Genomic DNA, 23,490 nt, shown 5'->3' on the forward strand with positions numbered 1-23,490 from the left:
GCTGTACCCAACTGGCCTGGGTCTACCACACACTATATAGGGTGAATGTTCCAAGGAAGTCTTAATTACCTATCAAGACTATGTAGACATTGTAAAGCTCCTGTTGCACTCACAGTAGAGCAAGTTTGCAAATTTTAGCATAAGTTTTCAACTTACAATTGGGGTTTTTCAGGTTCCTGCTCACAGCATCATTTTACAAAAAATCTGGCAAAATAATGAGTGACACTAGTAAAACATGAGCAAATTGTAAGAGACCATAAACCAGTTTCTATTCTTTTTAAATTTCAATTTGACAATTAGCATGAAAAAGTTAATGGTTACAAATTAAATGTCATAGACAGATCATCTAGCGGTGGTTTAACTGCCAATGATGAATCTACAGGAATCCTGGTGTGGTGTGGTGCTGCCAAGGAAGCCTCCTACCTCTCTTCACTGCCAGCACTAATATGAAAAAGAAGGGGTGGGGGGAAAGGGTGTGTGTACACCAGCAGTCCCCAGTTGCTAGAAAGACCTTTTGGAAGCATCAGCAGCAACAGTAAATTAGAGCTGCCTGGGGTTTTTTTATTTTTAAATGTTAACTATGGAGGATCTATTACCTACTCTCAAATCAGTAATACAAACTGGTTTATGTGCTCTTGCAGTGGACTCCCATACTATCAATGTCACAAATGACACCTCTTGTTTTAGATGACTCAGAAATACCATCTGTAATTAAGACAGCTTAATTTTCACCTACATGTCAGTTTAATCCTGGGGAGAAATGCTGCCTATGTTTCAGACTGGGCTTTGGGAAAATGTATACTGTCTTCTTTCCAGGAAAGAGGCTTTTCTATAATTCTCAATTTTATGGATTTGTATTCATTTAAGACACTCCGCATTATTTCAACATAGTCTATTCTATTTATCATGAATGACTTTAGAGTTGGTTGTGATTAAAACTACCCCAATGTGAAGTGTGTATTTCTTCCGACAGAGTTATTATCATGACAAGTGAGAAAATGCATTGTGCTTCTCAGTTTTCTGCAAATACTGATGATTGCTAGCAAGACTTAAAACAGAAAATATCTACATGGCAATACAAAAAAAAAAAAAAAAAAAAAGAAAAGAAAAAGCTGGGAATGCCTCTGATACTTGAAGCAAGGTATTTTCTTCCCAAAGGCAGGCTGAGAAAACCCAAGAGGTCAAGCTGTTGTGCTGGTTGCCTTAATTCTTCTCATGACACCATTGATCTACTGCTAAACAGACTGAGACACACTTTCCTCAAGGAACCAAGAATATATCTTTATAATCATGGCTAAGGCAAAACAAACAGCTGCTATACAGTAGAACCTCAAAGATACAAACACCAGAGTTACAGACTGACGCTATGGGGAAATAGTAGTAAGCGGAGACAAAACAAACCAACAAATACTGTCCTGTGCCTGTATTGCATCTTAAAGGTAGTCACATCTGGGCTGCCTGTCCTCAACCCCACCCCTACTCACTACAGTGCGGGGCAGTCACTTACAGGTAAGAGGTGGGGAACACCATTTTCCCCTCTCCCTGCCCCCAGATGAGAGGGGGATAAGCTTGCAAGCTCAGAGCCTGGGAAAGAAACTTCCTGAACTGCTACTGAAACCTGGCCTGGAATGTAAGTTGCTGGAGCCAGAGCCCGAGCTCCTGCCTGCATGCTGCACTGTGGAGGAGCAGCTCAGTTTTAAAGGTCCACAGCCTGAACTGTGAGCCCACTGACACTGTGGTGCCCCAGGGTGCCTCACTCATCACCCTTGTATCCCAAGGGCTAGAACCAGCTGCCTGTCCCCACCCGCATGTGCTAGGCAGCCACTGCAAAGCTGTGAGCCCCTGCTCCAAGCAGTCTGCGCTGAGGAGCAGTTTGTTCAGAGTTATGGACATTTCAGGGTTTCGAACAACCTCCATTCTCGAGGTGTCCATAAATCTGAGGTTCTACTGTATATGAGATATCAAAGGCTGCTACATAAGATGCATGTCTGAACAGGTCCCAGTGCTCTGCTTTCACAGTATGTCTGTAAGAATCAGGGAAGAGATAGCCAAGTTATCATGGTGTCTCTCTGTCTCACAAGCACACACTCATACAGACACAGACACACACAGATGAACAGACTGATCGAGCACGTAAACATAGGGGAGTTCTGGCAAAATGTGAAGGGATGTAGGGTCAGATCCTCAGTTGGTGTCAAATGGCATAGCTCCATTGAAACTACTCGAGCCATAGCAATTTACACCTTCTAAGGACATGGCACACTGGCAGGGCTGCTTGCTCCAGCCTCCTTAGCACTGGGTTGCTGTCTATGTATGTTCTAATGGTACTTAAACAGCTTTATAATGGTTCAAGGGTCACAAGGCTATCATGTCTACAGTGGGATTTGATGAGGCACTTCTATGAGGGAGAATACCTGGTTTTTCACCTGCTGCTGGCACATTCAAATTTATAGCTGCAATATACGTCAGACTAAGATTCATTATGAATTTTGGACACCCAAATAGAATCCCACCCTAAACACATATTCACATACACACAAACAAGCAAACACATAGCAAATAATATTAAAAATCTGTTTGACTTTGTTCTTAAATTCAAAGGGCTAAGCTCTCAGAACTATATAATTTATTCGGCTGAATAGAAATTGGTTTAGCAACATGTGACAGCCTCACTACTTTGAAAAAGTCATTTAAAGCAAAATAATCATCATATATTACTGCATGAACATTTGCACTGATGTTCTTTATAGGAGCATCCTGTGTTCATCTCATTAGATTGCTATAGCATCAAAAATGAGATGGTAACATGACATAGTTCAATTAGAATTTTAATTATACATTTCAACTAAATTATTAAGTAGTTTAGACCCTCTGTAAGTTTGATGGTAGTAATTCCCTAAAATAAATACGCTTTCTTCAATTAGGATGCTGGCACAGTCATTTGATGCCTTCACTGTAAAAATGCCAAATAGATAAAACACAGTGCAGTTCCATAAATGCATTCTTACCTTGCCTTTGGAGCATAAATTTTCCAAAGTCTTTTCCATGCATATCACCTTGGTAAGTAAACACACCTCTTTCAAGCCCTGATGATACCTAGAGTACATGAAAATGGGAGGAAGATGTCTGAAACAAATAAGTAATAATCACTTCTGCAGTTGGCAGTATATCCATTCTAATTGGGTCTGATTCAGAATAATTATTTGGAGTCAGTTATAGTTTAGTCATTTTTACCCTTTGACAAGTAAAGGTAACATTTATGCTTCAATCTACAAATTTTAAAAATCACAGCTATTAACAAATGTTTTAAAAAATAACAGTTGAAAATGACATTTTCATTTTGAACATGAGAGTCTTACATACAATGGTAGTACTTAAAATCTTAAATGTTTATCTTTCCACTTGATTTAGATAACTTATTTAGTATATGCATTTAGAGAATCTATACATCTTCAGTATGCAGATTACTTTCTATACTAAGTATTGTAAAGGACAAGGGAATATAGCAGAGAGTGAAGAAACTTTATCTATTTGCCTAAAGTAAAACTGACAAACCTTTAAGAGTTACCACTAGAACTGAGTGAAATTTTTCAGATAAATAACTGTTTTTGTCAAAAAATGCAGCTTTGGGTTCACTGAAACTATTTGTGAATTTTAACTGAATTTGGAAAATAGTTTCATCTGCATTTTTTTAATTTAAAAAGTAATTTCAAAATGATGTTTACTTTTGAAATTTATTTAGAAAAGCAAAGCAGAACAGAAAGTGTGTGTGTGTGTGGGGGGGGGGGAACAGAAATAAAATGCAATAAAAAAATCAAGAAGTAAAAAGGCTTCAGTCAAACAAAAAGTTTTGTTTGACCCAAAATGAAATTATTCATTTTTTTTCTTTTGGAGAGTGAAAAAAAAAAAAAGAAGCAAAATAAAAAATCAATTATTTGCTCAGCTCTGGTCACAGCTGAGTATTGAGCAAAAGAAAATGCCAGGGCATTGCAACAAGTACGTGAAATTTATAAGTGAAATCAAATGTAAGATATAGGAAATATCTTTCTAGATGTCAGCATAACAGCTACACATCGGTTTTACTGAATCTGAGTCAAAGCTGTGTTATTTCTTAATAAGTGAAGACAATTACTGCATCACACACACAGTCCATCAGCCTATATTTCTGTTACTTCATAACTTCATTCTTGTGTTCTTAAAGACAACAACACTCCTCAACATATTATTAAAGTACACTTAATTATCTATAGAACAACATTAAAAAAGTGATGTTTATAAAAGAAAAAAACTCACGTATTTGTTCTAAAACAAAACAAAAACATAGGAACATATGTATATCTACTTTCTTTTTTTACAGCATAGCAAAAATGTTAATATTGCGGAGCATATGGACACAGTATATACATTTCAGAACATAAGAATGACCCTTCTGGGTCAGACCAAAGGTCCATTTAGCCCAGTTATCCTGTCTTCAGATAGTGGCCGGTGCCAGGTGCCCCAGAGGGAATGAACAGAACAGGTAGTCATCAAGTGATCCATCCCCTGTCGCTCATTCCCAGCTTCTGGCAAACAGAGGCTAGGGAAACACATTTCTCTTAGAAAAAGAAAAATATGGGTATGTTCTATACATTGTTGTGTTCAACAATCATAATAAAAAAGATATAGGAAACTAGAGGCTGCCTTAAGCCAAGCAAGCACATTTACAGAGTCTGATTTACTTACATAGCCATCTAGTGCCCAGTTATCATTTTCAAACTTGCTTACAAAAGTTTCCACAGGTCCTTTAATCTGAAAGACTTTTAAAAGCAAATGAGCTTCTTCTTTCTTGTAAACACCTATTAAGAGAAGAGTGTAAAATATGTCTTTTAAACAAGTTTTTAAATGGTATCCCATGTAGTTAACCTTTAAAAGAACTTATTTTAATGACCTCCATGAACCAAAGTATCTATTGTGAAAAATATTCCATACCACATATATGACTTTAGTTCTAGGATCTTCTTTGTACTCTAGGAGTATCCAAATCAGGGACTGCTGCACTGGGAGTGAGGGGATAAAATGGGGCCAGCCACTCCTCACCCCAGCACCTTGCTGGACACCCCCCACTCTCCAAGGGGCACTTGGACCCAGGTGGTGTCTCCCCTCTTCCCTAATTCCCTCCCGCACCCCAACCATGTGGCTTTGGGGGGAAAACTGAAGAAAGGAGACAGCCAGAAACGACAGATGGTAGCAGAAGCAGCAAATGCAGGGACATCCAGACACTCAGAGAATTTTCTACAGTTTTGACTGGACTTTTTCTGCCCTATGCTGAGTGGCTGTTTGCTCTCATCTTCTCCCTAACCCTTTTCCTCTCTTCTCTACAGTCTTTTCACCCCAGCTTCACTCCACACTTTGCCACTTTTACCTTCTTCTTTTCTGTCTTGTCCCTCTCACCCCCTTTTCTTTCCCTTTCCATTTAGCTTAACTTCCCATTCCCCCCAAAATATGTGGAACTAACATGATGTTTGCTGACATCACGTTGTTTTCTCAGCTTATCTATTATATCATTTCCTGCACAATGAGTATATCTTGTCTATTTAAAGTGTAAACCCTTCCAGGAAGGGACTGTCTACTATTCTGTGTCTGAAAAATATCTTGCACAATATGGTCCCATTCTTGGTTGCCTCTTAAGCACAAGCATAATAAACATGATTAATAATAATAATGTTTTTGTACCAACTTTAACTTTAATAATAAATTAGCAAGAATACTTGTTTCTCCATGGACAAATTCAGAAATTCTAAATGTGTACTGAAGTCCTGCCTTGTTGCAATAACACTGTCAGTTTAAATTTCAAAGAGATGTGTTTTACCCCAACAGACTGGAAATAAGGCATACATTTTTAATGAAAGAGTAATTAACCATTGGAACAATTTACTGGATTCACCATCACTGACAGTTTTAAATCACAATAGGATGTTTTTTTTCTAAAATATATGCTATAGGAATTCTTTTGGGAAAATCCTATAGCCTGTGTTATATAGTAGGTCAGAATACATGATCACAGTGGTCTTTCCTGGCCTTGGGATGTATGAAATACTGTATTACTATCGTAAACAGCACAGTTTTAATGAAAGATGTCTTTCTATTACCAGCAGGAGAGTGAGTTTGTGTGTGTATGGGGGTGGGGTGGGGGTGAGAAAAACTGGATTTGTGCTGGAAATGGCCCACCTTGATTATCATGCACATTGTAGGGAGAGTGGTCACTTTGGATGAGCTATTACCTGCAGGATAGTGAGTTTGTGTGCGTGGTTTTTGGGAGGGGATGAGGGGGTGAGAGAACCTGGATTTGTGCAGGAAATGGCCCAACTTGATTATCATGCACATTGTGTAAAGAATTGTCACTTTGGATGGGCTATCACCAGCAGGAGAGTGAATTTGTGTGGGGGGGTGGAGGGTGAGAAAACCTGGATTTGTGCTGGAAATGGCCCAACGTGATGATCACTTTAGATAAGCTATTACCAGCAGGACAGTGGGGTGGGAGGAGGTATTGTTTCATATTCTCTGTGTGTATATAAAGTCTGCTGCAGTTTCCACGTTATGCATCCGATGAAGTGAGCAGTAGCTCACGAAAGCTCATGCTCAAATAAATTGGTTAGTCTCTAAGGTGCCACAAGTACTCCTTTTCTTTTTGCGAATACAGACTAACACGGCTGTTACTCTGAAATCTGCCCATACAGTCAACCAGGAAAGATGCATGTAACTGATAATGGCCATTTAAAACATAACTTTGGTCAGACTGTTAGATCAGAACATAAATCAGCATCCCAGAAAGGAATACATAACTTACTGTATTCTGTAACCCTACCCATTTTATGTAAGGATGTTATCAAGATATCTCTCCTTTAAAACAAAGTTAAAGTAATAAACAAATAATATCTTCCTTTATAGACCTTTTGATCTTAACAGATCCTAAAGTGCAGAAAAAACTATATATGGTATGGATGACTTTGCCTATCACTGAAATACAACCATCTTCAGAGTTTAGCACGACAGTGGTTTAATAGTACACAGTGATGCTACACAACAGCTTGGGACAAGAAACAAAACCAATACTTTATTTGAAACTCTGGGAGAATTTAACTTGGCAAAATATAACTGACCAAACTGGAATTTGAGCAGGACACTATGTTTAGCATTGTTACTCTTGCAAAACATACTGAAAGGATTTTTAATGACAATATATTAGTCACAATTTTCATTTTACATAAATGAAGTGCATAAATGACCCATATCATCAGTTAGAAGATATTACTGATGTGATTCCAATTTTGGTGTTTAGCGTTTGCAACAGCAGAAAACATGAGAAATTGGAACAATTGAAAAAGCAACAAACCAGATATTTCTACTACTTTATTCTAAACCTACCTGATAGTTTAAGTTGTACATTGGACGATTCAGTGAATGTGGCATTCACCTTGCTGCTTGTAGTATTGAACCAGTCGACTGTCAGAGTAGCAGGTTGTCTTTTCCCTAGATACTCATAAAATCCCTTCCACAATGAATTTATGAAAAACACATCTGAAGGGACTGAACAAATAAGCAATAAACAAAGGAGTAAATCACCACAAACCAAAAGTAAAGTAAAATCATTTTTTCATCTGTCATTATTTATTAAGCTTTACATTAAAACACACATGCATTGTTCTGAGTGCTTTTAAAAAAAGATATACAGTATCAGAGACAATGTATATAATGAACTTCCTGCACAACTTCACATAATATCATGCTTGCTTGGCACAATAAAAGTAATTATAATAACCCATTCTATATGCCTCAGCGAATCTTCTCCTCAGGACTGAGAAAAAAAGAAAGTTCTTGAGTAGAGGACCCATTGTAGAGATTGCCCTGCTCGAAGTCCTGTCTCCCCCATGAGTGCATTAAACCAGTCTTCTGTGAGCTGCACTGGATGCTAGTAGATTTCAGGTGCAGTTTAAAATGGTGTTTTAAGAAAGCCCTAAATAGCTTGCGAGACCAGCTTCCTCCCCATGCCACACTTCTGTGTGGAGTGGAGATGCTAGAGCTGGAATTCCTTCAGTTCAAGGTGAGAGTCCCTTGCATTTGGAATTTACTTTTCCCCCAGTCTGAAATAGCCTGAATCTGTTCTCCCAAGCCTTTAGGCTAGGAAGGGAATAATGAGTGGAGGTGTATGGGAAGTGGGTATTTTTGTTCATTTTCTTGGCTGTTTTTATTCCTTCCACTCCACCCCACTCTCTGCTATTGGTAGCAGTGAAAATTGTTGGATTTCTAATTTATTAAAGACTGAATTTTAAATATTTGGCAAATATGCGTACAACTTGGTAGAGGTGACTTTTAGTATTCTGCACTAATTGAAAATAAAAAACACATATAAAAATAAAGTCAGAAGAGGACAAATCCATTAGGAAAAAATAATTTAATTTTGTGGAAGAGGTGTTCTCTGGGATTCTCATTTCCTCCTATACCCTTCCAACATGCCAATTTTCCTCCTATGCACATCCCTCAATGGCACAATGCAGTGGCAATACTTTTGAGCTGAGGGGGGCTGATTTAAGACGCCAGTATTAAGTACAGTGAGATGGGACCCCTCCTCTTGCCTGTGCAGCACGCAAAACCCCTGCCAGGTAAGGGAATATGGGGACTGATGTCAGATACTCTATGTGACGCTGGGCTGCTCCCATACTCGAGAAACGTCATTTAAATCTTTCAAGAGGATATTACAAAGAGTGAATGATTTTAAAAGGCTATTTTAAAAAGTAATAGCTAAAATCCCAGCCTCATAGCATCACGACCAAATGACAGATCAGGAGACTATTGTAACCTCACATTCACTGGCACCCTACAGATGGTGCCCACCAGACAGCCAGATGCTGCTGCAGGAAGAGTACATTATTTCATTCTCCCCTGGTTTAATTCTTGAAGTGACCAACTGAGTTTTGTGCATTTCTTTAGACAATTTTAACTTTTCAAAAGTGTAATAAAGACCGAGAAAATCATATGAATGCTTTCCTCATATTTATTATGGGAGGGCACGGACAATTAATTGTCTAAAAAAAGTCACCAACTGGCTCTGCTGATCGTATCTTGGTCCTAATGTATTAATGTGCACTTAATGAGTAGGAGCAACAATAATGTTTAGCACTTCTGTCATGCTTTTCACTTTCAGGGAGCTCTACAAACATGAGAAACAAATTCTCAGGTTAAATTTAGCATGCTTTGAAAAAAATATAAATATAGTTATTATATTACTCTAATATCTTAGGGCCCAGTCTGGCAATGTGATCTTCATGAGTGGGCCCCTATGCATAGAACCAGCACTACTGACTTAAATAAGGCTCTGTGGAATCACAGGCATCCTCCCATGCAGATCTCATTGCTGGATTGGGGCTTTACATAACAAAAAACAAACAAAATATTAAAATCTTATTTACTTTTTCCAATGTATTTTATTGTTGAACTCTTACTATTTTGCTCAAATACTAGAACAATGCTGCAATATTTAGCTTGCTGGGCAACCATTACATCCAAACAAAAAGAAATCAAGTCTATCTTTAAAAAGTTGTAAAATACATGAAAATAATTATATTAATATTAGATTCTGTAAATCCTAAATCTCAGATTAGGCCCTAAACTATCCCAGAGGGTCCCTTTATCTAATAAATCCCCACATTATTCCTGTTGGATACGTTAATAAGTTGTGTTATTGCTATTTTAGAGATAATGAGTCACAGAGAGTGAATAGTCTAATCCTTTAAAATGCTGCATGCCTCCTCCCAGAGTCTGAAATCAAGGACAACCGAAGACAATTAGGACCTTGTGTAATATGCTGAGCAGAAGCAAGTTTCATGTGTCTTGGCAAAGATCAGAGTTAGTTAGTGTCAGAGTTAGGGCTGCCCACTGTTACATAATCCACATGACACTCACATACTCTGGAGTCTTGGCATTCCTCCAGCCCTGCCCATCTGGAATGCTATTTATCCAGTGGGGCTGCAGGGATTTCCTTGCAGTTTCTCATCATCATCATCAGAGGACAATATGGTAGAGAAACTGCAGACAGCCAACCTGCTTCTCTTTTTCTGCACTCCTGCTGAAGTCAAACTGGTATGAAGCAACTGGGATAAGGACAATGTACAAATAGCTATCTGCCCCAGTCCCCTACCACTCGGCAGTGAAAGGGCCAGGAGGGGCACGCAAGGAAGGGGAGAGAGAACAGGGAAGGGGATGAAAACAGGAATAAAGAAGAGTATCGCGGCTTTCCAAATCCCTGTAGCTGCTACTGACTCTTCTAACACCTCACCTGAGTGGTGCAGTGGGACAGGCTCCTTGTACCACCTATTCCACTGCATGAGAAGGTGGTGGAGAATAGCCCTGCAGAGGGACACAGTTACTTTTTCTAATTGGCAAGAGATTTCTAAATAGAAGCAAGTGCACAAAACGTGCCAGATATGCAGAGCTGAGAGTAAAACTCAGGGCACTTGGTTTCTACTCAAACTATATCTCTGTGCCACAATCTGTGAATCCATCTCATTCATGTAACACATACTACTATACTAATTATATTAAATTAGTGATTCGGAGCTAATGACAGCAAAGTACTGACCCTTTCCCCACTCAATTGGTTTTTATTCTTATAGTTCCAACATGCTGTAATATATTATAATTCTTCAGTAGGATTCCTAGATTTCTTGTTCTGGATACTTCTCTTTCCATAGGTATGTCACAATTGTGACTCTCTGTGATAGCAGATGAGAAACCCTGATACTTTAAAAATGTATTAAAAGTATCGTATTTGCTTTTTCCTTTAATTAAATATGCACAAATGAATTTATGGTTCATGAAAGTGAGGGGCAGGTAGTACTGACATGAGTCTGCTATAATGCTGAGAGGTTCTGTGCAAGATTCCCATGAAAGACCTGATGATATATCTCAGTCCACACCTAAGCTTCAACACCCTTGCAATTACTGTTGAGCACAGCTGTCAATTATAGTATGTCACTTTATCCAAAATGATATAGTGGGCTCAATTTTCAGCTGCACCAAATTTACACTTGGTACAGCTGAGCAGAGGAAGCAGCGGAAGGTGACTGTAATATGCATTTCTGTTCCTCCAATCTTGGGCTGGCTGAGGGCCAAAATGCAGCTGCAGTAGTCCCATAGGGATTACTGAGCCAGGAAAGGATCAGGGGGAGCACTATGTACTCCAGCCTGCCCCTCCCTTTTCCAACCCATAGCATGCTGCTCCCTGCCCTCTCCATCCATTATCTGAGGGTGGTGAGTGAGAGAAGCTGGTGGGATAGAGACACCTATGCTGGCTCTCTTTAGGGGAAATCCATGGCTGCTCCTTTAGAGCATCTTTCTAGCTAGTTTGTGAAAAGGCTATGTAAAGCAGCGCGAGCCATGGCTGAAGACTGAGCCTAGTGTTTGTTTTTTCAAACCTACTTTACATGGATATTATAAGGATTAATTAGATAAATTTTACAAGATACTATGAAGATTTGAAGTACTATATAAATGCTAATTATTATTGCAAGGATAAACAAGAACTACGGGGAAACTAACCCACTTCATATAGATGGTCACCATCACTTAAATTCAGGTCTCCAAAGATGGGAGCTTAGTGAACTAACCCACTATGATAAATAGGCTCCAAATTCAGCAGTATTAGTTACACCACATTTAAAAGCAATGTGGTTGCAAATGGAACTTTACAGAAAGTTAAGTGGAGAGGTAGTGAGGCAGAGAGGAGGACCAAAAACCATATGCAGAGCTCAGATACATGATACAATTCAAAAGTTTTAAAATTGTAATTAAAAGTAAGTTAGTGAAATGTATCTTTAAACTTTTTCCCCTATTTATTACTGTTGTTTACTGTGAATTGTTTGAGTGAACAGTATTATAATTAGTGATATGCAAAAATCATAATCTTTCATTTTATAAAAATGAATTTTTAAAATAGCTACTTATAATGACTATAAACAACATGAGGTAGTCTGTATTAATGCACTGCTTGGTGAATATAGTTCGAGACACAGCCTCTGAATGAACTTCAGCTATATTTTAATTAGACAATGAAACACAATAGACCATGCAGTAGCTGATTAATGCATACCTTAGCTGTGCAGTGAGGTGCAGCCAAGAGCCTCCAGCAAACTAAGATTATTTATTAATTAGCATGAATGCAGTCAACTGTACACTATTGTGATTACTGTAAAAACTGGGGAAATAAACTCATTTATTATCTCAATTGACACTCCTGTTAGCAATCTCAGCAGCAAGGCCAAAGGTTACAACTTGGCAGCAGCCCCTGCGGTGCCCTATTATTCTGGGCAGGCCTTATTTGGTGAAAAACTCTGTCTATATAAAAAGAGACCACTTAAAAAAAATCAGGTCTAACATGTCCAGTAGGCCAGTGAAAATGCCTGTATATGAAGAAGGGTAGAGTACCAAACTTCCCCAAAGATGTATATTGTATATTTCTGATAGAAGCATATAATCAAATGTAGGTCAAATTCAGTTCAAAATCCATCCAACTTTTGTGGCATGGAGGCCAACCTAAGTTCTCAAATGCAAATTTTTTGAGACTTTCCAGAGCATTCACAACGTGAAAGCCAGATGGATTTTTCACCAAACCTAGCTTTATATGATTAAATTCTACCCTCATTATAAGGCTCTCCATTAGAACACTCTAAAATAAAACTACCTTTCCTTGCTTCCTGTCTACCTTATACTTTGATTTAACAACGCCTTGGTACAACGCTCCAAAAGCTGGTGTTGTATGAGAAATCGCTATGTAAAAATGATGTTACCATGGAAAGAATTTCAGAGAGTAGGCTTCACATGCCAGTTATTCTTATGAATATCTAGGACATTTGTCTTCCTTCGTGATGAGTAACGGAATAATTAAGTTAACTGTTAGAAATAGTTTTACTACCCAAAACATACTAGGGTACAAATCAATTTAGTTTATTTAGATCTAAAACTGTTCTGGTATACAAACCTGGAGTTTTAGTTATTGTTTCATTAACTTCTCTCACTCCTTTACCTACAAGTAAAAAAACAAATTATCATTTTATGAACATATTTATTCTTCTATAGAATGCTAAAACATAATGCTTGATTAAAGCAATTATCCCTCCTATATATGCAGCAGAAATAACTAAAGCCTAGAACATATTACAGATTCAAACCCATACAGCCGCACACATTCATTGGGAAAAAAAAAACCCTTGGGAAACCAGCACTTTTATTGTGATAAATTAGTTGACTACAGAGGTATGTATTTAATGTATTCAGGCCTAAAGTTTATTGTTTTATATCAGTCCCAGTGCTATAAGAGAGAGCCTTATAGTGAGGATGAATTATGTATCTATGTAAGTATAATAATGTATTAAATCAAAATTAAACAAATACTACTAGTGAATAACGCTAGGGATATGGCACAAACCAGCAAAAAGATAGGTAACTATGTCAATGATGACACAGGACAGAACCACATCAGGTGTACATTAGTGTGGCTCCACTGAAGTCAATGTCAATTTGCACCATTTGGGGGTTCCAGCCCCATATTGTTAGGTGCTTAAAAAATACAAAAGTCAGGCAGATAGACTATTCTGTTGTGTGCTCTTTTTCTTCAGAGGCATACCGGGTGAAAATCCACCCCTGCGCAAAAGAGCTGTCAAAAGTCCTATGCACTACTTATGTCTTATTTTGAAGGTTTGAGTAACATGTAAGTGGTATACTTTGTGTGAACTCTTTGCACAGGGGTGAATTGTACCCCAACAGCTATGTGTCAGCTCAAACTAGTTGGCCGTTGTTAGCTTGCATGCACACATGAACACTACTGGACATTTTTTTAATATTCTGTTTACTGGTCTTAAAAAACAACGGGGGGGGGGGGGAAGTCTTACACTTCATTTGAAAGGCTGCACTTTAAAAATATCTCTCAAACAACTCTTCATCAGAACTAGTGATATATAGCACCCTTAAAAATTATTTTGCAGGGAACTGGTAATGGAATACAAAGAACCAAAATGGTTTATGTTCACTAAACACGTTTTTATTTATTTTCTACATTTGCAAGTTGCATCAAACAAAATGTTACAGGCAGCTAGTCAATAGCACATACTTTGTTTTTTGTTTTTGTTTTTCTGTTATTTAAAACTGTTAAAAGTTTAAATGGTGCAGAGATAGAGATTTACAAACCACAATCAATTTAAACATAAGGGCCAAATGTTGCTGTCAGAAATCTGTATCCAGAGTATGCCAGTGGAATTATATCAGATTTACACTTATGTAATTCAGAGCAGAATTTGGCCCAATGGCTTATTTTCAATTTTGTTGAGTTTTATTGTTCACTTTTATTTTAAAGGAAACACATTCTCCATGGATAAAAAAAATGCACCTAATTTATCCAAACATACCTGCATGATTTCAAAAGCCAGTCTGCTATGAAAGAACTTTAAAAAAAAGTTAAACCCCTATAAATAATGTAAATTAAGCACTGAAAAACACATTTAAAGAATGTTAAGATTTGACACAAACTGAGATAAAAAAGAAAATGCACGGTTAAAATTGACAGCTTGTCTTGAACAAATTCTGGTCTTTTAGTTTAACTTTTTTATTATCTGTAGGTATACTTTTTTCTGAGTGAGTTCAGGATGGTACATTCACTTTGAATGTATTCATTTGCTCAGTTTGTGTTATAATCTGAACACTATTATGACAGTTTGTTTTATTGTGATATTAATTGGTCGTAATTCAACCCTGGTATACACTCTAAAATCAATAGAATTATACTAGGATAAATATGAGTCCAATTTCTGTAGAGTGTGATATATCACTTGATCAACAACTTACTTTTACAAATAGGTGGCTTTCCTGTCCATTTCATATCTGGTTTACATGTCCGGTGCTCTGATCCACCAGCAAGAAAAAATCCTGGCTGACAGGTATACACCAAAGTGTAACCTAAAGTAGGAAGATCTATTGCTTTCACATCTACATGCGCTGGTGTCTCTGGCTGTCTGCAAGCATGAGCTGAAAGGGTTTTTTAGGGTTAGCAAAAGCTGCAACAAACAGTTGTACACAGTATCTATTTACAGAATTTAGAACAAACACATGCCAATCCATCCCTTTTCACTTAGCAAACTTTCTACCATTTAAAAAATGGCAAGCAATTTTTATATTTTCAGCAGAAGTAACGTTGAGACTTTGTGATATATTGTTGTGTTGTGGCAAGTGGGAAATAATGACTCCTACTAATATCACCTATTTCTACACAGTACACTGAAGATCCATTATTAAGGCGAAGGAGAAAAAGAGTTAAAAGGAAGAAAAGCCAGGGCACATGCCATTGCAAATTATTCTGTGATTGGTATTGTATTGTTGTACTGTCATAGCTTCAAGCATCACATAAATTCAGTGTCTGAAACAACCTTGAAAATTACAGTGATTAGTGTGCTAAATAAATTCATTATAAACATCAAATGAAATAAAGGTTCCATAGAAAGGTTTTATCATACTTCACTGGGTATAACAGAAATTGTTGCAATAGATGTCTCAATCTTTCTGCTCCATTTGTCCATTTATAACATCTCAAAATTAATCTGAAATGGGATTAGAATCTAAGGTCATTCTAAACCAGTGGTTCTCGATTAGGGGTACATGTACCCCTGTGGATAAGCAGAGGTCTTCGAGGAGGTACTTTAACTCATCTAGATATTGGCTTAGTTTTACAACTGGATACAAAAAAAACACTAGCAAAGTCAGTACAAACTAATATTTCATACAGACAATGACTTGCTTATACTGCTCTATATACTACACACTGAAATGTAAGTACAATATTTATATTCCAATTGCTTTATTTTATAATTATGTCGTAAAAATGAGAGTAAGAATTTTTTCAGTAATAGTGTGCTGTGACACTTTTGTATTTTTATGTCCGATTTTCTAAGCAAGTAGTTTTTAAGTCAGGTGAAACTTGGGGGGTACGCAAGACAAAGCAGACTCCTGAAAAGATACAGTAGTCTGGAAAGGTTGAGAGCCACTGCTCCAAAGTATTATTTTTATTTTAGATCAGTCTATTATATTGTAGTAGTTCACTGATGTACTCTAACCATCACAGAAATCCAAATATATTGATCTTCCAGCTTCCCACTTGCAGCCCAGAAGAGCTGTGGAGTGATGAGTCACACTTCATGGTTCACAGAAGACTAGCCAACAAAATGTTCCTACACATACGGTGTGCCATATTCTGTTCTCAATGACACCAATATAAACACAAAAAAATCTACATGAACTTTAGTAGAGTTATAACAGATTTGCTCTGGTGTCACTGAAAGCAGAATTTAGCCCAACAGAGTTGATACAGTGACAGTAAGCACAATGATAAAGATACCATTTGTCAACGGTCACCACACCATGGCATCTGACAGACAGAAATTTACTGCTACATTTAGAAGAGTAGATGACTGCAGTAAACTATGTAGTATCTGTTGGCAAACTCTGACTTTGAGACAGTGGGGAGTATGTTGCATATTATCTACTATATGAGATTAAAAAGTGTATTGGTTTGTTACCTTGTCAAAAACTACATTAAACATTGTCAAGTTTCCTTCCCCACTCTGAACTTTAGGGTACAGATGTGGGGACCTTCATGAAAACCTCCTAAGCTTACTTTTACCAGCTTAGGTTAAAACTTCCCCAAGGTACAAACTACTTTACCTTTTGCCCTTGGACTTTCGCTGCCACCACCAAATGTCTAACTCCGGTTACTGGGAACGAGTCCGTTTGGAAATGTCTTTCCCCCCAAAAGCCTCCCAAGCCCTACACCCCCTTTCCTGGGGAAGGTTTGATAAAAATCCTCACCAATTTGCATAGGTGACCACAGACCCAAACCCTGGGATCTTAGGAACAATGAAAAAGCATTCAGTTTCTTAAAAGAAGAATTTTAATAGAAGAAAAAGTAAAAAGAATCACCTCTGTAAAATCAGGATGGTAAATACCTTACAGGGTAATTAGATTCAAAACATAGAGAATCCCTCTAGGCAAAACCTTAAGTTACAAAAAGACACAAAAACAGGAATATCCATTCCATTCAGCATAGCTTATTTTCTCAGCCATTTAAACAAACAGAATCTAACACATATCTAGCTAGATTACTTACTAAATTATAAGACTCCATTCCTGTTCTGTCCCCAGCAAAAGCATCACACAGACCGAGAGAGAGGCTTTGTTTCTCCCTCCCCCGAGCTTTTGAAAGTATCTTGTCTCCTCATTGGTCATTTTGGTCAGGTGCCAGCGTGGTTATCCTAGCTTCTTAACCCTTTACAGGTGAAAGGGTTTTTCCTCTGGCCAGGAGGGATTTTAAAGGTGTTTACCCTTCCCTTTATATTTATGACACACAAATTTTAAAGAAAAAAACCCTGTACTTACGAATGCATTCAGACTGTATACCACTCCAAGTTAAGTTTGCAAGACAAGATCGAGTAGTAGAGCCTTGAACATGATAACCCTTCCTACATCTGAAAAAGACTGTGCTTCCAACCTGCAGGATCAAAAGTAGAATATAAGAGAAAACGGGAAACCAACACTTGCAATCAGTTGACAGCATAGTGATATGCTGCCAGGGAGATTTTTAAAAAAAGATCATCAGTTTGCAGTTTACAGAGTTAGATTTTTTTCCTTATGCAATCAAAGTCTCATCCATGATGGTAAAACTGAATGTATCTGCCAATGATAGATGGAAAAAAATGGATCAGACTGGACACACAAAAAGGAACCACACTCTATACACTCTCAACTTTCTAGTCTACCAATTTGTGTGACAGAAGCAACTAAAATGTGTGACAAATGACTAAAATGGTATTTCTACACATTGCACTACATTTGACTTACCATAACTAGAAAACCTGCTTTTAAAGATTTTTTTCTCACTGTATGAATTAATAAGCTATTTGTTTAAAAAGAAAATAGGAAAATACAAATTCCATACTGTGCAATGATAAAAGATCTCCTGCAGTTACACCTGCAGTTATATTCATACAGAAAATTATGGGCTTAATTGTTTATGCTACATCTGTGACTATGTACTACCTAAGTTCTGCTTGAGATGCTCAAGAAGCGAAGTGATGATTGACAGGATTGAAAGCTGTACTGTGATCAAGTGGGATGAGAAAACAGTAAGGAATGCAATCTCTATTAGAAAGAGTAGAACACTAGACTGCAAGTGAAGAAGGCAGTTCTAAGTAAAGTGGTCATAAAAGTGAGAAAAGACCACTTTCTTTACAATCCTTCTGAGGAAAGGAAATTAAGGAAATGGGATAGGAATTTCAAAGATTCACATGTTCTAAGGCCAGAAGGGACTATTGTGATCCTCTGTTTTCTCCTTCATACCACAGGCTATAGGACTTCTTTGAATTAGTTTCTCTTAGGTTAAAAGAGAAAGCATATCTTTTAGAAAAAAAAACAAACAAACATCCAATCTTGATTTTAAAATGGCCAGTGAGGAAGAATCTATCAGAAACCTTGGTATGTTGTTCCAGTAGTTGATTACCCTCATTTTTAAAAATGTGCACCTTATTTGTAGGTCTAGCTCAGTGGTGGGCAAATTGCGGCCCATCAGGATAATCTGCTGGCGGGCTCTGAGACAGTTTGTTTACATTAGCATGGCCGCCCGCATCTCCCAGTGGCCATGGTTTGCCATTCCCGGCCAATGGGAGCTGGGGGGAAACAGCGCAGGATGTGCTGATCAGGAACTGGCCGAGAATGGCAACCCACGGACACTGGGAGGTCAGGACAACTGAGGATGAAGAACTGTCCATTGAGGAAGTGCTTTTGCTGACAGAGGAGATGAGTTGGTAATAGATTTGATGAAGGAGTAAGGAAAGAGATGTAAATTATAATAATACGGAAAGTACAAATAGATATTAATGTGTATCATGCAAGTGAATAATATTTAATATTTAATAAAAATAATACACTGCCAAGTTATAGCACCTTCTGTCTGAAGATCTCAATGGACACTACAGAGGAATATAAGTATTATCAATTTAAGTGTATGCATGGGGAACAAAGGCAAGAGAAGCTAAAGCCAACATTTTCAAATGTTGGTGCCGAACATAAAATCTATATTTAGACATCTAAAGAGAGGTGGCCTGATGATCCCATGAGCACAGCATCTACAATCCAATTCTACTTGAAGTGGGTCTGAAAATTAGGACACTTTTGTTAAACATCTAATTGATGGTATGGATTTTCTTGCATAATTGTTTGCACCCATGTCTGAAAATTTCCATCTCAATGACATGTCCAAAGACATACAGAGAGAGTAGAGTCTAGAATAGAATGCAGCTCTTCTGACTCTTAAGTGCTCTTGCTTTTTGTAAAAATATTGTCAATTATGATACTAGTGAATACCAGTATGAATTTCACCGTAAACTGGAATTTCATAACAGGAAGTGTCAATCTAGAAAGGATTTAAATAGGTCAAGGAAAAATGACACATCTATGCTCAAGCCAGTAATAGAGTTATGTATCTTTTTCAATCTTCAGAAGGAATAAAGTAATTTACTCTTCATATTGCTTAGCTGAGAAAGGGCTGGAGGTGTGTATGCATTTATATAGCAGAGCAATGAAATACAGCTAACCAAAAATGAACTCAGGTAAGTCAGAGGTGATGCTGGTAAGCACAGATAAATACCTCAAAGAATTGCCCTCTTCCATAACATCTTTCTCTAACAAGGTCATCTACCCACAGATTGTCAACTCCTGGACATATGATTTCTCTCTAGTCATTCTGACAGAAATAGGTAGGGGACTAATTTAGGGACAGCAGAGATTTACTGAAAGATAGTTACTGTATTCACTATAGTAAACACATTCCGAAGTAAAATTTCACTAACAATTTATACTCTGATAGAATCCTAAATAATTCTCATCAGTCCGAACATTGAATGACAATGACTCATTATGGCAGTTAGGTACTTCTGTGATATTTTCTCAATTTCTTTCAAGACAGATGCTTAATAAACTAATATTTCGTGCAGAATTAAGAGATTATAATGATGACACTCAAAGAGAATTTTGACCATCATGCAGACTATCTTGAGCTTCTGTGTTTGTGCATGGAATTCAATATGCTTTTATAATTGAATGAAGCTACTTGATGGCATGTGTCAGGGTCTGATCCAAAGCCCTGAGAATCAATGGGATTTCTTCCAGTGACTTGAATGGCCTTTTGATCAGGCCCTTAGTATATCAGCTATTTACTCACTGTTTGTTAAAGTATGTAACAGCTACTGGTATAGAACAAAACAATTTAATCTGATGGAGAAAAAAAAATTGAATAACCTTGTAGGGATATAGCTAAAATACTGCATGCACAATATAATTATTGTCCACTGAAAGGTCTATAGCATATCATTAATTTTTAAGCAAAAGTCCTCACTTATTTCAGTGGGGAATTCTACTAAAAACTTATGACATGATATATTCTAAAGACTGTGAGTTTCTTCCTAAAGCTCCATATTAAAACAATAACTGAAGATGAAGCCTGAGGTTTTAGTAAAAAAAAAATCTGAAAGTGATAAACATTATTTGTAACATTTAAAGCTAAAAACAATTTAACATACATTAATATTAAATGTATTCCAATTTCAGTAAATTAGTAAATAAAAAGGCTTCTTACCTCATAACCTCTAGAATTGTTTTGTATTCCATAGGGTGGAGTACCAGGATCTGTGCAAGTGTTATGGGCTGGATCTAAATTTTAAAATGGAAAACACAGGAGATGTTATTTCAGTTTAAATTTTCAAAGATAAATTAAAACCACACAAAATTACAGTACTTTTTTTTTTCTTTCAATATGTTCACAAGTAATTCATGAAGATAGTTTTGGAAGCATAGAGATTTCAGTACTGGGATTTTTTTTTTTTTACACAACTGACCGCTTTGAATCTTGTGGAATACACAGCACATTGTGTCAGTCAAAAGCATTATACATAATGCAGATGTAACACTGAGAGACATCTTTCGCTCCTAGTGTTCTTTTCCTAGGAACCACAGAGTTGTAAAGCCAAATTTCTGAAAACCAACCTTAGGAAGCTAAGCATAAAATTATTTGCCAGAAACTCTTTTTTTGTGACCATGAAAGCACATGCTTTAAAAGAGGCCCTGAAACCCAGCTCTGGTTGAAGAGTTAACAGTACATCTCAGAAAAGGTGTGAATGTCGAGTTCCCTTAAATCCTGGGCTGGCTGTCCTCTGGTCTGGTTATACCAGCTGCCAACATACCCTAGAGACGGACATGACAGTTTGGGAAGATTATCGGGATGCCCAGTCATGCCTGTTAGGTGGGCAGGATGGAAGGTGGGTAGCATAGGAGCTGAGAGGATGGCTGTACGCCACCAGAAACTCCCACTATATTGGGATGATCTTCCCATGGCTGGCTATTCTGGTTTTGTTCTGGCTCTGCAACATAAAGCAAAGGATTTGGGCCTATATTTCCTCTGTAACAATTTCCAACGCTCTGTAATCGTAATCCTATAATCCAGTGGTGTGATATATCATTTCTTTATAGCCTGATTTCCAATTTCAATGCTAGTCAGTCACTTTCATCATCCTATCGCTAGAATACATAATGCACTAATTTATAAAGGAAATCTTAGTGGCTTCAGAATTCAGATAGATGGGAACCTAACACATGACATTTTAAAAAACATGTAGTACTTGAACAATCAAGGGACTTTTAACTTCATCATCAGTTAGTCTGGACAGCTGCTAATGGAAAAAATGAAACAGATCAGTCTTTTTTTAAAAAAGTACATCACCAACAGAAACCAACCTCTTCAAAAAAAAACCAGAATTAGATAGCCCACAGCTATTATAACAAAATAAGCAGTGTCAAGAAGTGGTAAACATTGCCATCTTTGGGGAAATTTGTTCCTGTAGGAGATTATTTTTGTTATAATTTTTTTCAACCATCTGATTTTACAGGTAAAAAATACCTTTAAATTACTGACATCTTTCTTCTTCCCACAATGCTATTTTCTAAAACTGCAGAAGCTCTAATATGAAATGTTTTGTTATTATAATAGTAGAAAAGCTGTGACTGAGGAGGTAAAACTGGGGCTTCTTGAGGTAAACCAGATCTTTTTGATGCAATATATTCAATGTATTTATATATCACTTACTGTAGAAAATAGAAAAATTTACTGGAAGTTGACTCCCAGCTATTTGCAGGTTTACACCATCATTTTAAGGCTCATATATAATTTTCCTGTAACTCATATTCTTAACTGCTGAATGAAGATGTGACACACTCATATTGCCCACAGCAGCATAGTCTGGATTAACGACATTAGAATTTATTCAGATTACACATCTGAATTTAGTGTTAGTGGCTCCTCATTAACTGACCAGAGAAAGGGGTAAACAGTGAGGTGGCAAAGTTTGTTGATGATACTAAACTGCTCAAGATAGTTAAGAACAAAGCAGACTTTGAAGAACTTCAAATAGATCTCACGAAACTAAGTGATTGGGCAACAAAATGGAAAATGAAATTTAATGTGAATAAATGTAAAGTAATGCATACTGGAAAAAATAACCCCAATTATACATACAATATGATGGGGGCTAATTTAGCTACAACTAATCAGGAGAAAGATCTTGGAGTCATCGTGGATAGTTCTCTGAAGACGTCCACGCAGAGTGTAGCGGCAGTCAAAAAAGCTAATGGGATGTTAGGAATCATTAAAAAAGGGATACGGAATAAGACGGCAAATATCTTATTGCCCTTATATAAATCCATGGTACGCCCACATCTTGAATACTGTGTACAGATGTGGTCCCCTCATCTCAAAAAAATAGATATACTGGCATTAGAAAAGGTTCAGAAAAGGGCAACTAAAACGATTAGGGGTTTGGAACGAGTCCTGTATGAGGAGAGATTAAAGAGGCTAGGACTTTTCAGTTTGGAAAAAGAGGAGACTAAGGGGGGATATGATAGAGGTATATAAAACCATGAGTGGTGTGGAGAAAGTGAATAAGGAAAAGTTATTTGCTTGTTCCCATAATATAAAAACTAAGGGCCACCAAATGAAATTAATGGGCAGCAGGTTTAAAACAAATAAAAGGAAGTTCTTCTTCACTCAGCGCACAGGCAACCTGTGGAACTCCCTGCCTGAGGAGGTTGTGAAGGCTAGGACTTTAGCAGGGTTTAACAGAGAAATGGATAAATTCATGGAGGTTAAGTCCTTTAATGGCTATTAGCCGGAGGATGGAGATGGATGGCAGGAGAGAGATCACTTGATCATTACCTGTTAGGTTCACGCCTTCTGGGGCACCTGGCATTGGCCACTGTTGGTAGACAGGATACTGGGCTGCATGGACCTTTGGTTTGACCCAGTATGGCCATTCTTATGTTCTTATGTTCAGAGAAGGGTGTTTTCAATAAGCTTTCTTGCTCCCCATCTTA

General features: G+C 37.4%; 1 protein-coding gene across 4 annotated transcripts in view; it reads right to left on the reverse strand.

Annotated features, from left to right (window-relative positions):
• The window catches only part of CSMD1 (CUB and Sushi multiple domains 1), a 2,000,616-nt gene that overhangs the window by 17,142 nt on the left and 1,959,984 nt on the right, over positions 1-23,490 (reverse strand). The window contains exons 62-68 of one of the 4 annotated variants that reach the window (XM_073336215.1): positions 20,705-20,778; positions 17,452-17,563; positions 14,872-15,051; positions 13,013-13,057; positions 7,405-7,566; positions 4,723-4,835; positions 3,009-3,096 (exon numbers count right to left, since the gene is read on the reverse strand). In XM_073336215.1, the coding sequence (XP_073192316.1) occupies positions 3,009-3,096; positions 4,723-4,835; positions 7,405-7,566; positions 13,013-13,057; positions 14,872-15,051; positions 17,452-17,563; positions 20,705-20,778 (774 nt within the window). Of the gene's footprint in view, positions 1-3,008; positions 3,127-4,722; positions 4,836-7,404; positions 7,567-13,012; positions 13,058-14,398; positions 14,472-14,871; positions 15,052-17,451; positions 17,564-20,704; positions 20,779-23,490 lie in introns of those variants that run through there. The other 3 variants (XM_073336217.1, XM_073336216.1, XM_073336218.1) reach the window with 3 other exon arrangements.

Source organism: Lepidochelys kempii, chromosome 3 (genome assembly GCF_965140265.1).
Source record: "Lepidochelys kempii isolate rLepKem1 chromosome 3, rLepKem1.hap2, whole genome shotgun sequence".
NCBI classification, from domain to species: Eukaryota; Metazoa; Chordata; order Testudines; family Cheloniidae; genus Lepidochelys; species Lepidochelys kempii.